The 14,711-nt window shown below is 39.8% G+C and overlaps 1 protein-coding gene and 1 long non-coding RNA gene across 13 annotated transcripts in view; one reads left to right on the top strand and one right to left on the bottom strand.

Annotated features, from left to right (window-relative positions):
- DTNB (dystrobrevin beta) overlaps positions 1-14,711 on the bottom strand; it is a 233,382-nt gene that overhangs the window by 52,882 nt on the left and 165,789 nt on the right. For 8 of the 12 annotated variants that reach the window (XM_081265084.1, XM_081265087.1, XM_081265086.1 and 5 more), the window contains exon 11: positions 626-715. The exons of the other annotated variants lie outside the window; for them this stretch is intronic. In XM_081265084.1, the coding sequence (XP_081121210.1) occupies positions 626-715 (90 nt within the window). The remainder of the gene's footprint in view (positions 1-625; positions 716-14,711) is intronic. 12 annotated transcript variants of the gene reach the window in all.
- LOC308632744 overlaps positions 1-14,711 on the top strand; it is a 73,769-nt gene that overhangs the window by 55,769 nt on the left and 3,289 nt on the right. Inside the window, exons 2-3 of the long non-coding RNA XR_014018640.1 lie at positions 12,879-13,087; positions 13,178-13,368. This is a non-coding gene — a long non-coding RNA (uncharacterized lncRNA). The remainder of the gene's footprint in view (positions 1-12,878; positions 13,088-13,177; positions 13,369-14,711) is intronic.

The following is a 14,711-nucleotide window of genomic DNA, read 5'->3' as shown; positions in this document are numbered from 1 at the left end:
TATTTGTTTTGCCACAGTAGTTTTTAGGGTAAGGGGCATGGAGGATTATAGTACATGTAACTATTATAATATGAGGAGGTATATATAGAGTTCTTAAGAAGCCTCTTAGGTGACAATGATCCAATACCACTGTTGAACACCAGTGGTTTAAAGAATCTAAAATGACAGATTTATGCCAACATACTAAAGATGAAATAGGGTGATGGCATCAAAGCACCCATATTAGACAAAGTGAGACTGATTGGCCTTCACCTTCGAGTATCAATAGGAAGATTTCATTATTTAGAAGGAGAGAATGCATGAAACACTTCTGTGAACGATATCTGGAACTGTAGATCTCTAGGAGGTTTTATGCACTCTTCAAGTGCAATCTGAAGGGGTTAAACCCTACTTCTGGGGAGACTTTATAACTCCACGTTTAGGTAAATGCTGGGCTTGGCAAGGCTCCTTCTCTTGTGGAAGCCAATGCATCAGCAATTGTTTTAACTCTGCCAACCACAGCTGGCAAGTTTTCAAGAGCACCCCACATGCTGAGCTTTTCCGGCTGGCAACCCCAGGTAACCCAGCTCTCACTCCCTCCAATCAGCCCTGGCTACCCGCCTGGTGCTGTTGCTCTACCACTAACCGTGCACAGTGCTGCAGACGGGCCACATAGGAGGCTATCAGCGCATGCTCATCGGCCAGCGAGCTGGGCATATCCTGGCTATACTGAAACCTGGGAACGATGCAGGCAAGGACAGCAAGTGTGACAAACACAGAAGGAAAAATGAACATGGATTAAAATGAGCAAACTTAAAAATAGGAAAAATAAATCATGATAAGGAAAATAATAAAAAACCACAATGCATAATGTGATAAGGTATTAGGCGATCTGGACTCCATCCCAGTCCTTTAACACAAGCAACCTTTTAGGAGATAATGTTGGCCAACTGACAACACAGTCCTTGAGGAACTGTGCTCTCAGCTCTGTCAAGGTTCTGGGCTTTGCAATGGGTGTATGTTTTAGGGAGGCCCTCTGGCAGAACTATTGAGCAGAATGAATCTATTTCGTATTACTAAGTGATTTCTGAACATTTTGCTTTTATAGCTTTTGTCTACCCTTAAGAATTTTCAATGTTAATGCACACTGCTATCTAAATATTATTTGTCAGAATACCTCCTTTAGCTTCAGTCTATTTTCTCCCATAAAACTTGTACTTGAACCAAACTCAGTGGAATTGTATCCAATTATAAGACATCTCTGTGAGACTCTCTCTTAGAGATATGGGAAAGGTTCTTAAGCACATGCTCTTTTTTAAAAAATTTTTTATTCTAATTTGTTATATATGACAGCAGAATGCGTTACAATTCATATTACACATATAGAGGCCATTTTTCATATCTCTAGTTGTATACAAAGTATATTCATATCATTTGTGTCTTCATATATATACTTTGGATAATGATGTCCATCTCATTCCACCATCATTTCTAACCCATGCCTCTTCCCTTCCCCTCCAACCCCTTTTCCCTAACTAGAGTTAGTCTATTCCTCCCACGCTCCCCCTCCCAACTCCAATATAAGTCAGCCTCCTTATATCAGAGAAAAACTCGGCATTTGTTTTTTGGAATTGGCTAACTTCACTCAGCATTATATTCTCCAGCTCCATCCATTTACCTGCAAATGCCATGATTCTATTATCTTTTAATGCTGAGTAATATTCCATTATGTATTTTTACCACATTTTTTTTATCCATTCGTCTACTGAAGAACACTTAGGTTGGTTCCACAATTTAGCTATTGTGAATTGTGCTGCTATATGGCATGTTTTTTAAAAAATTTATTATACAAATGCTAAAATTTGCATAAAATACAATAATCTAAGGACTGCCTCTCAGGTACCCATCAACAAACATGAACAAATATCAACATTTCATCAATCTTGTGTAATCTATTCTTTCTTCTTTTAACTTTGGTGCAGGAAAGGTGGCTATAGTAAATCCAAGGCAATTATTTCACTTAGGAATCCTTGAGCTTATATATCTATCAGTGAAAACATTTTACATGACCAACATTATCATCACACTTATGAAATTTGGCAAAAGTGTTTTAATATATCAGCTATTTTGAAAAATCTCTTCAAATCCTAAAAGTGTCCCTTTCCTGTTAAAATCAAGATCCAAACAAGGTTCCCACTTTGCATTTGGTTGATAAGCTTACATTTGATGGATATATTTCTGTCTTTAGTCCATAATGGTTCCATCTTTTCCTCGTTTATTTTATGACATCTGTTGTGAAGAAACCAGAATACCTCGTAGAATACACTATATTCTGGATTTGACTGTTTCCTGTGCAAGTTATAAGACATTGTAACTTATTTCTCTATCCCGTGTTTAGATCTAGATACTTGATTACATTTTTTGCTTGTTTTGTTCATGAGAAGTGGCTTGAGTCTGTGTATGTTGTACTCATAAACCAAAAAGAAGGCATATAATGGAATGGAATACAGACACTGATGAGTGGACTCAGATGTTATTGGTCGTCTCTCTCCATTATGAAGTCCTTCTTTTAATTTTTAACCTAACGGTACTTTAACATATACTAATGATTCTTACCTAGATTCACCATTTTTTTAGGGGGGCGGTGTGGCAAAATGTTGATTTTTCTAATATTATCATCCTTTCTGCAATTATTATTTTCCTATTTTTTAATCTTAAGAAAGACTGTAAAACAAAGGCTGATTTTTCCATTATTTAATAAAATTCAGAATAATGAGTTAGTGCCATAGCAACCTCTAATGGCTACCCAGGAATTTTCTTAGTATCATTATGAATTCATATAGGTGTTCCAATCAATTTCAATTGTTATTATGGTTATTTTTTTAGATGACGTCTTGCTACATTGCCCAGACCAAACTTGAATTCACGGACCCCAGTGATAAGTTCAACTCAAGTGATCCTCTTACTTTAGCCTCCCAAGTGGCTGAGATTACAGACACATAACAGTGTGCCTGGCTCAGTTATGTTTTCGATACTCAGACTGTCCTACTTTTGACAAGTGGGGCAGAAGCTTCTGAGTTCTCTGACACACCAATTAGAACTTATTCGTTTCCTTGCTTTTTGTAATAAGATACACCCATTTTGTCTTGTATATATCCTGTCCCAGACTTGAAATAAACCACTTTTCCAAGGGCTTGTGGTTTCCTTTACTGGGAACGAGTATTTAGAGACCATATTAGGGTGCTCAGTATTTCTGGTTTGTCACTACTTTTAGGCCCTTTCAGTGGATAAAGCTAGGAAATGTGTATTTAGAAAGAAGAAAAATAAATGATTTATCTTAGGACTTTCAAAGTACCATTCCATTTTCTTCTGGCCTGCGTTGTTTTTAGTGAGTTGTCATCAATATTCTTGTTTTTTTTTTTTTTTTTTTCTGTATACAACATGTCTTTTTTTCCCTCTAGCTGCCTTTAATATGTTCTCTTTCTCATTACTTACTGTTCAGCAATTTTATTCTGACGTGTCTTGGTTGGTATGATTGTTGTCTCTATTTAGCCTGCTTAAATTTATTGAGCTTTTCTGTTGTTGTTGAGCCTATAAATCTGTAGATTTATAGTTTTTTTGCTTGACATTGTCCCACAGGTAACTGAGCCTCTGTTCATTTTTCAGGAATTCTCTTCTTTGTGCTTCATTTTGGATAGTTGTATCTCTCTGTCTTTAACTTCAGTGAACTATTCTCCTATGATTTCTGATCTTCTGTTAAGTCCAGCCAGCCACTGACTTTTTCAACTCAAGCATTGCCCTTTCAACCCTAGGCATTCCATTATTCTTTTTTTTTTCTTTTTTAGAATTTTTAATATTTATTTTTTAGTTCTCGGTGGACACAACATCTTTGTTTGTATGTGGTGCTGAGGATCGAACCCGGGCAGCACGCATGCCAGGCGAGCGCGCTACCGCTTGAGCCACATCCCCAGCCCCGTTTCCATTATTCTTGTTTAAATTTTTTTTGAATCAAAGTAGAAAATATATTCAGAAAGTTTTAATTACATTTGGTTCTTTCTTATTTCTTCCATTTTGCTCATTATATCCATATTTTTCTTTATATTCCTGATATTTACCATTACTGTTTGAAAATCCATGCATGCTAATTGCACCATAGATTATTTCTCTGTTTCTCTTGACTGATTTTTCTCCTGGATAGAGCTCATATTTTCCTGCCTTTTCCTGTGTCTTCTAAACTTTTTTTTTTTCCTTACTGAATCATGGAAATGATAAATTTATATTATAAATGTCTGGATTTTGTTGCCTTCCTCTAAAGAATCTGGCAGGTTTTTTTTTTTTTTTTTTTTTTGTTTTTTTTTTTTTTTTTTTTTTGGTACTGGGGACTGAACTCAGGGGCACTTGGCTACTGAGCCACATCCCCAGCCCTAATTTATATTTTATTTAAGAGACAGGGTCTCACAGAGTTGCTTAGCACCTTGCTGTTGTTGAGGCTAGCTTTGAACTCAGGATTCTCCTTTCAGCCTCTCCAGCCACTGGGATTACAGGCATCTGCTACCACACCTCACCAGGCAGTTAATTTTGAGGCTTGTTTTAAGCTTCATCAGCACAGATCTAGAGTGGCCTTTATCAAGGACAATTTTCACCCTGCTCCTAAGGAGTGGCCTTCCTGATGGTTTTTACAGAGTAATGTTCAGTTTTTAATGTCGTCTCTCTTCTCTACTTTGACTGGTCGGAACTCAAATATTTGTGTGTCTCAGGTAATTACCTGTTCCATTTTCAGATTTTCAGGATTTGTTCTTTCCAAGGTATTAGAAAGTCTCATTCTATACAAATACAGCTTAGTTTTCAGAAAGATGGCTTCCTCCCCTCTGGTATTCTGCCTGGGAAATTCCAGCTTTCTTGAAGTCTGACTTCTATCTCCACATCTCAGAAGAGTGTCCTGCTCTGCTAGTATCCATTGCACTATGGACAAATGCCTCTGGGCAGGATGCCAGAGCAAACACAGGGCTATCTTCACTGCTTCTCTTCCCTCAGGGATCAGTCCTGTAGCACTTATTATCTACTTTCTGAAAACAACTGTTTCTTATATTTAGACTAGTTGTAGTTCATACTGGGAAAGCTATAATTTAATAACAGTTACTTCACCACAACCAGAGTGGAAGTTCCCTAATAACTCATTTTTATCATACCTTTGTAAAGTATTGATCCACCTCAAACTGGAAATGAAAACTTAAATAAAACTGCTTCTTCGTGGTGGACAGGTTGGGAAGTACTGCTATATAACCTTGCAGGCCACTATCTGGACATAAGCTTTTACTTTGATATAAGAAGCTATAGGAGGGTTTTGAAAAGAAGCAAGGAGGGCTGGGGTTGTGGCTCAGTGGTAGAGCACTTGCCTACCATGTGAGGCACCGGGTTCAATTCTCAGCACCACATACAAAACAAAACAAAGCAAATAAATAAAGACCCATCAATAACATAGAAAAATATTTGTTTAAAAAAGAAGTAAGGAATGATAAGATTTACATTTTAGTAGGATAATTTGCTCTGTGGAAAGTAAACTGTAGAGAACAGAAGCACTCAAGTAGATTATTGCAACATTCCTGAGGGCATGGTGGTGCACACTTGTAATCCCAGAGACTCTGGAGGCTGAGGCAGGAGGATCACAAGTTCAGGGTCAGTCTCAGCAACTTAGTGAGGCCCTAAGCAACTGAGTGAGACCTTGTCTCAAAATTAAAAATTACAAGGGCGGGGTAATGGATGTGGTTCAGTGGTTAAGCATCCCTGGGTTCAATCCCCAGTACCACTAAAAAAAAAAAAAATTCTGCAACATTCAAAACATTTCAGATGAGAGACAGGGTGTGTAGAAAAATAGTAATAGCAGAAGTGGCAAGAAATAGTAGGATCTTGGTGTTTTGTTTATTTATTTTTTTGTTAGAGTTGATCTAATAATCAGACAGTTTAGATGGATGTAAGAGAATGACAGGAATCAAGATTTTTACTGAGTAACTAAAAGAATGAAACTGCCAATAACCAGGAGGGGAAGACTGGGAAAAGTAGATTTGGTGGGGGAAGATAGAGAACTCAGTTTGGGACATGCACATTGTAAGACGTGTATTAAACACCCAAGGAAAAGTACTGATCAGGAGGTAGACATAAGCAATTAGAGCTGAGGAAAAGGTCTGGACCAGAAAAATAAGACTAGAAGTCACCAGTATGCAGACAGTCATCATTATTTAATTTTTTTTGGTGGTGCTGGGGATTGAACCCAGGGCCTTGTGCATGTGAGGCAAGCACTCTACCAACTAAGCTGTATCCCCAGCCCTAAGACAGTAATAAAATCTATGAATACAGATGAGACTACCTATAGTAAGAGAATGAAGATAGAAAAAAAAGTGGTGTCTACTGCCATACCACCCTGAATGTACCTGATCTTGTCTGATCTCAGAAAAGAAAAGCCATCCAGGCATACTACCATTCACAGTTCAAAAAGGTATGAAGCACTAGCAAAGGAAGCCAGGAAGGAATGAAGGAAAACGAGTACGACACCTGTAAGCCAAGCATTACAGTGTTCCAAGAAAGCAGGAGAGATGATCCGTGCCAGACGCCACTCAGAGACCAAGCAAGGCCCTGAGCAGTGACCACTAAAGTCAGTGCCCTGGAATCCAGGAAGTTTCCATGACAGCGCTAGTTCTAGCAGAGTAGTGGGAGGTGAACATCTGACTGGTGTACATGGCAGAACAAAAACCGAAGATGCATACTACAGATAACTTTCAAGAAGTTCTCCTAAAATGGTAGACAGAGAGAGAGAGAGACACAGGGATCACTGGAGGGGAAACTGAGGCCAAGATAGGACTCCCCCCCCCCAAAAAAAAAAAAGAAGAAATGAGATGTATAGATTGACAGAAAAGATCCAGTTGAGATGAGGGCAAAGGATGACAGAGGAGAACTGCTTTACCAGAAGTCCTTAACTGACCAGTGACGATGAGGCCCAGTGCACAGGAGGGCCCTCTAGCCAGGCACATGGGTAGACACAGGCGGAGGAGTACTTAAGGTGGGAGCTTAGTGGATTTTTTCTTTCTAATTGTTTCTTTTTTCTCAATGATATGGATGTGACAATCTGCCAAATTCCATTTTAAGTTTATAGAAAGACTGTTGTTTAGAACTAGTGTTATTTGTATTTGCCAGATAATTAAGCTCCTCCTCCTCTTCTCTCTCTTTTTTTTTTTTTTTTTAAACAGTACTGGGGATTGACTCATGGGTACTCTACCACGAAGCTACATCCCTAGACATTTTTTTTTTTTTTAAAGACAGTCTCACAAAGCTGCCAGGCAAGGCTCGGGGCTTCAAACTTGCTATCATTCAGACCAGACTCAGCCTCCCCAGTCACTGAGATTACAGAACGTGCCACTGTGTTGACTCCTAACTAAGGATCTAGATCGAAATGAAAAGCATTATCAGTAGCTGCCTGCAGTAGAAAAGGAACTGAAGTGTCCATGCATTTTCTGATCATTTTGCTTGATAGGATGCTCACCTTGAAAGTTGCACCTGTTTGAACAGATTTTTAACTCTTCTTTTTGACAAAATACAAATATACATATGACACTAACTGAAAAATAGGTTAGAAAACTGTTTTTCTAGAGCCAAGTCAATAGTTTACAATTCAGTATGTATTTTCCTATAAATAATTGTTCTAAGACGTCAAATATCAACTCAATCTATAAAAGTAGATGATTTTCATGCCTAAATATATAATAAGTCTAACAGCATTTCTGATGGAAACTGGACATTTGAAACAGTGTGTGGAGCACCTAAGAGGTATCAGGCAGAGGTGGGGACACCACAGGAGCAAAACCCGGGCATGGCTACCGTCCTGCTGGTGCTACAGTCTATGGGAAAAGACATGACCACAAAAATAGGTGCAAAATTGCAAATATAGCTGTTGAGAGGGATATTCTCTAAGAGGACCTAACAGAACTTTAACCAGTCAGGGAGATTAGCAAAAGCAAGGCCAGGGAATGAGCCCTGAAGTTCAACTGGAGCCACGATGGGATGAGCGTACCCTCCTAGGATATGCACACAGCAGACTTTCACCCAAGGCTCCCCTAGCGCCAGACCAACAGTAATGAGAACCAGCGCTGGGACAGAGGGCCCTGGTGGGACGTGGTAGGGTCTAAAGTCATTTTTCTAATACTGCGTTTTCCCAGACTACCTCCTCCAGAACATCCTGGCTTTTCTACTAGATCAGACTCTCTGCGAAAGAGGCTTGGGAATCTGCACTGTTTCACGGTTTCAGCAGAACTTCTGTTCCTTTCCTCCCTTTCCCTCTTTCTCTCTGGACTAGGGATTAAACCCAGGGTGCTCTACCACAGAGCTATGTCCCCAACCCTTTTTATTATTTATTTAAAAACCATTTTTAGTTGTAGATGGACACAATACCTTTGTTTACTTATTTCTTATGTGGTGCTGAGGATGAAACCCAGGGCCTCACAATATGAGGCAAGTGCTCTACCACTCGGCCACACCCCCAGCCCTTAATTTTTATTTTGAGACAAGGTTTAGCTAAGTTGTCCAGCCTAGTCTCAAACTAGTGATCCTCCAGAGCTGCTGGGATTACAGGTGTGTGCCACGGAGCCCAGCTCAGCACAGCCAAAAGGCACATTTGTGGGAACAGTTAAAAAGAGGCAGAGATTTGTGTGGGGAAAACAGGGATGAAAGGCAAACAATGTGTGGACAAGGTCAGAAGCAGTAAAGCACGCTGGAGGCTGGGTGTGGAGCAGGGGTGTGGAGCCACCATAAAGGTACTCTGCACCAAGTGGGAGCAGTGTAGAAAAGCACGAGAGAGTGTGGGCTTTTGGTTGTAATCCACACAGATGCTTGTCTGCTATGAGGACTTGGGCAATAACCTTTCCATGCTTCAGTCCCCTCATCTGTAAAACAGGGAAATAGCATAAAGTCTACCTCCTGTAATGTTTACTTTATAGAGTGTTGGGAGGATTAAGTAAAATAATGTTGACAAAGCATCTGGAATACATCTGTAGTCACTGTCAACAAGGTATCTGAGACCTATCAGATGCTTTTATATGTGCTTTTTTTCCTGATCTCAGGACAATCTTACAAGAAATGTATTATTATAACATCTTTTGAGACAGGGTCTCTTAATTTTACATTTTCAGCCCTGACCTCTTCCCTAAGCTTTAGAATCGTATTTTTGATGGCTTCCTCAGCTACCTAATAGTCATCTCAAACCTAACATTCAAAACAGAATTCTCCATTTTCCCATCCTACTTTCTCACCTGCTATTCCCCACATGTACCAGTTTAAATAAGGAGCATCATGTTTACCCAGCCATCAAGCCAAAAATGGAGATTCCCTAATTCTCTCTTCCTCTCACACCACATGCCATCTACCGTAAGTTCTAATGGCTGTTTTCTCACCACCTCCCCTGCCATCATGACACATGGCACAGTTTCTCACCATGCCTTATTTAGCCAAGGTCAACAGCCTCTCTCTCTCTCTTTTTTTTTTTTTTTTTCCAATGCTGAGGATTGAACCCAGGGCCTTGTGCCTGCTAAGCAGGGGCTCTACCTCTCAGCTACACCTCCACCCCTTTTTCTTTTTTAGACAGGGTCTAAGTTGCCCAGATTGGCCTTGAATTTGTGATCCTCCTGTGTCGGCCTTCTGTATAGCTGGCATTATAGGAATGGGCCACCATGCCTGGTTCCAACAGCTTCTTGTCTGGTCTTTCTTTTGCTACTCTCTTCCTCGGCAGCTGATTTTTTGCACTGCACTGAGTGATCTTTTAGTAATAATTCAGTTCCGGGTGATGAAAATTTTTCTAAAATTGACTGTGATGATGATTGTACAACTGCATATACTAAAACCACCGAACTGTATATTCTGAATGGATGAATTATACAGTATATGAATTACATCTCAATAAATCTGTTTAAGAAATTGAGGAACCTAACTAATAATTCTGAAACTGCTACACATGCTTCTGGGACTGGAAATGGCTGTTGGATGAAAGGAATCAGGTTTCTCACCACTGGAGAGGAAAACTGCACATAATCAAGGGAGAAAAGCTAGAGGGAAACATGCAAAACAGAACTAGCAACAGACTCATCAGTTTAACTCCTGGATGGCGTGATGTAGACACAAGTGGATAAAGGACTTTGGATGCGTATGTATACAGACACTGATTTCTAATGTCATTCTCTAATAAAAGGAACCAGGTTCTGTAGAGAAATGTCTCATTCTAAGGTGGGGGTAGGACTGTATAAGAAAAGCAAGAGCATGTTGTATGCCGGAAAGTGAGGAGGTACTAAAGAAAAGAAAAGAAGGTATGTCAAAGGGACACAGGATCTGGCTTGAAGAAGTCCCAGTGGCCAAAGCCCCGGAACAATTTCAGCAATAAAATGATGGCATTGGATTATAATCCAAAGTAGAAAATAAGTTTCCAAGAGTTCAAACTGAAATAAATAAAAGACCGAATAAACACATGAATGGGAGATACAGAGGACGTAGACACTTCCCCCAACCCCTGACCTTGTGTGGGTCTGTGCTGGGTGACCTGCTTCCAAGGAACAAAGTAGGAAAGGAATTAAAAAATATATAGACACCTACTTGGGCAGGTAAACGGACGACCACCACTGGTGGAGTCTGTCGATGGTATGGCCCTCTAACAAGACAAGGGCACCTCATTCCTGTGATACTCTTCCCTGAAACACAACCCCAAACTAACCATGAGAAAACCATGAAAAACCTTCTACAAAATATCTGACCAGGACTCCTCAAAACTGTCAAGATCCTCTGCACCTCCTAGAGGAAAATGTAGGCCCAACTCTCCATCATGTCGGCTTAGGAATCGACTTCTTCAACAGGACTCCTAAAGCACCAGTAAAATCAAGAATCAATAAATGGGATGGCATCAAACTAAAAAGCTTCTTCACAGCAAAGGGAACAATCAAGAATGTGAAGAAGGAGCCTGTAGCATGGGAGAACATCTTTGCCACCTGCACCTTAGAGCATTGATCTCCAGAATACATAAAGAACTCAAAAAACTTGATACCAACCCCCCCCACAATAACCCAACCAATAAATGGGCAAAGGAACTGCACCTGCACTTCACAGAAGAAATATGAATGGTCAGCAAATATTTGAAAAAATGATGTTCAACATCTCTAGAAATTAGAGAAATGCAAATTAAAACTATGCTGAGATTTCACTTCACTCCAGCCAGAATGGCAATTATCAAGAATACTAGTAACAATAAGTGTTAGTGAGAAAGCGAGGGAAAAAGTACAGTCATAGATTGCTGTTGAGACTGCAAACTGGTACAACCACTCTGGAAAGCAGTATGGAGGTTCATCAGAAAACTTGGAATGGAACCACCATTTGACCCAGTTATCCCACTCCTTGGTATATACCCAAAGAAGTTAAAATCAGCTCAATTCACAATAGCTAAGTTATGGAACCAACCTGGGTGCACTTCAACAGATAATTGGATAAATAAAATGTAATATGTTTTATGACTAATATTCCATTGTGTATATATGATATGGATAAAGTATATATACACAATGAAATATTACTCAGTCATGAAAAAAGAATGGCTTTATGACATTTGCTGGTAAATGGGTGGTCTACAGATTATCGTGTTAAGTGAAATAAGCTAATCCCCCAAACACCAAAGATCAAATGTTCTCTCTTTTGCAGATGCTAACATACATCAAGTAGGGGTGGGTGACAGAAGTTAAGTGGATTAGCCAGGCACGGTGGTATATACCTATAATCCCAGTGGCTCAGGAGGCTGAGACAGGAGGACAGTGAGTTCAAAGCCAGCCTCAGCAGTTTAGCGAGGTCCTAAGCAACTCAGTGAGACCCTGTATCTAAATAAAATACAAAATAGGACTGGGTATGTTGGTCAGTGGTCAAGTGTTCCTGAGTACAATATCTGGTACTCCCCCCACCCCAAAAGAAGTTCAGTGGATTAGACAAAGAGGAATAAAGGGAAGGGAGGGAGACAGGAATAGGAAAGACAGTAGAATGAACCGGGAAAACCTTTCCTATGTACATACATGAATACACCACAGTGAAACTCTACATCATGTACAACCACAAGACTGGGATACTAATTAGAATAAGTTATACTCCATGTATGTATAACATGTCAAAATACACTGTATTGTCATGTATCTCTAAAAAGAACTAAAAAATACTTTTAAAAAACTGTCAAGGTCATAAAAAACAAAGACTAAAAAATTGTTACAGATCAGAGGAGAGACACCAAGAAGACATGATGACTGAACACAATGTGGTACCCTGGGACAGAAAAAGGACATAAGCGAAAAAACTAGTGAACTATGACTAAAGTCTGGAGTTTCTGTTAATACTAATGTACCAATGTTGCTTTCTTAGAAGTGACTTGGGCCAAGCTGTCAATATTAAACAGAGTGATGGGCATATGGTAACTTGCAACTTTTCTTGAAATCTAAAACTATTCCAAAATAAGGTTTATTAAAAATATTTTTAAAAAATCAGATCACGTCTCCTTCATGGTCTGGCCCCTAGCCACCTCAGGGAACTGGCTTCCGACTGTTGATCCCTCTTGGTCACAGAGCCCTTCTGCTACCCCACGAAAAGGCCAGGCTCGCTCTCCATGGGCCTTCACTCCTCCTGCTCCCTCAGTCTGAGCGTGCCTTTTTGGGTCCTTCATGGCTCTCCTTTTCCTCACAACATTAGTTTCCTGGTCGAATGCCACCTCTTCAGACTCCTTTCCTGGACATCAAACTTGAAATCTAAAACTCTCTAACCCATTTATGCCCCATTTTTCTGCAAAGTATTTATCACTACCCTTTATTATATTATGAATTTATTATTTTTGTCTTCTACTCTAGAATGGAAGATACATGAAAGCAGGGACTTATCTTTGTACAGACGGATCATCACCTCCTAAAATAGTGCCTGGCCCATACGAGGTGCTCATCATAAATCTGCTGAATTAATAAATTGCTACTTTGTCATTACTACTAATGGCAAAGTAGTAATTTATTAATTAACTACTACCCTGAAGGAGGTGATTACATATATGAAGCTCACATAACAGGTAAGTGACAAAGCTCGACCCTGAAACCTAGGCCTACTTGACCTTTGAGCCCATGATCATTCATGCTGCACCAGGTTTTCTTTATCAAAGGTGAAAATGGAATGGACAATGAATCAAGAGATGCAGGCGGGCACAGAGAGCAGGAGATCTCCTAAACCCATCATGCGACAGCTAAGTTGCTGGCTGGGTACCTGTGAGCACGGAGTGCAGAGAGTGCTTCCTGGCTGTGCCTGGTAATAGGCTATTTGAGGCAGAAGTCTGAATTAAATTGACGGGTAAAGGTGAGTGAGATTTTTCTCATGGTACCTTAATTTTTTCATTTGTTACATATTGAAAGTACAGAATGAGGATTATTACAAAGTATTGTTATAAAAGAATTTAAGAAAATAATGTTTTCCAACTCTTTAATTTCTATTCAGTGAGAGTAATTTTAGCAACTACTGTTTCAAAGTGTCAGACATTTAGGGGTCTAACCTCCAAAGAAGGCTAAACAGCATCATCTGAAGGCTCTGGATGCAGAGGCAGGGCCTTGCTTAGACAGTCATTCACTAATGCCATCTTCCTCAGTGGAAGCGGTTCTTCCCTCAATTACTAGTTACCAGCTGCTCTGTGTTCTCCTCTTAAGTTTCTCAGGAACTCCCTCGGCCACACCCATACTCCCTATTACCAGGCCCCTGGGCATGCTGAAGTGAAGTGATGCGGACTCATCTCCATATCTGATATTACACTTTTTATAGGACCAGAATTTGTTCCTTTGATTTTTGCTACCACAAAACTCAGAAAGAGATGCTACTACTAATGAAACAGATGCAAAGTCTTACTAAACCTGCTATAATAGATCTCATTCTTTTCTGTGTTGAGGCCAATAATGAACTACAACATTCTGATTTCTAAAATATCATTTATGGGCTGTGAAAATCTATGAGTCTATTGAGAACAATTGAGAGCTACATCTCATCTTTCTAATATCCTATTCTAAATCCAAGAAGAGGCAAAAATGCTTGTTTTTCTTAAAGAGCCAGGGAGCAAATATTTAAGGCTTTGTAGGTCATAGGATTTTTGTTGCAAATATTCAACTGCCATTGTAGGGAAAACACCTATAAGCAGTATGTAAACAAGTGAACATAGTTTTATTCCAATAAAACTTTATTTACAAAAATAGGCTGCCACCTGTAGGCTGCAGTTTGCCAACTACTTCTGTAGTGCAGACCACAGGGTAGCTGGAAAGTATTCTGAGGCCAGGCAATCACGCCAATATCTGGGTAGAATTCAGAAATCTTTGTCATATAATCCTGAATTTGGGACAAGGCCCCAAGCCATATCAGTGTTGACTTTGATTCCCAATTGGTTCTAGAGTCCTTCAATATCTTGGATGAGTTTTACTTGGTACCAGGGACTCATCATAATGTTGGTGAGGAAATGGTGACAGCTATACTCTTCCAAGGTGATGTAATCCAGAGAAGAAAAGCTCTAGATTTGGCACACCCTTCTCCCTAGTAAACCCAGCCCAGGACCGACTCTGTGGTACTCCTAACCTAACAAGACTGCTCTAGGCTACAACACCAGAGGCCCCTGAGTGTAAGCAGGTGACACGCTGGGACACTGCTGTTGAAGAATGACTCTC

The sequence above is a fragment of the Spermophilus citellus genome (assembly GCF_964194105.1).
Source record: "Spermophilus citellus genome assembly, chromosome: 13".
NCBI classification, from domain to species: Eukaryota; Metazoa; Chordata; class Mammalia; order Rodentia; family Sciuridae; genus Spermophilus; species Spermophilus citellus.
Note: the sequence above shows the minus strand (reverse complement) of the source record. Positions and strands in the feature narration are given on the sequence as shown.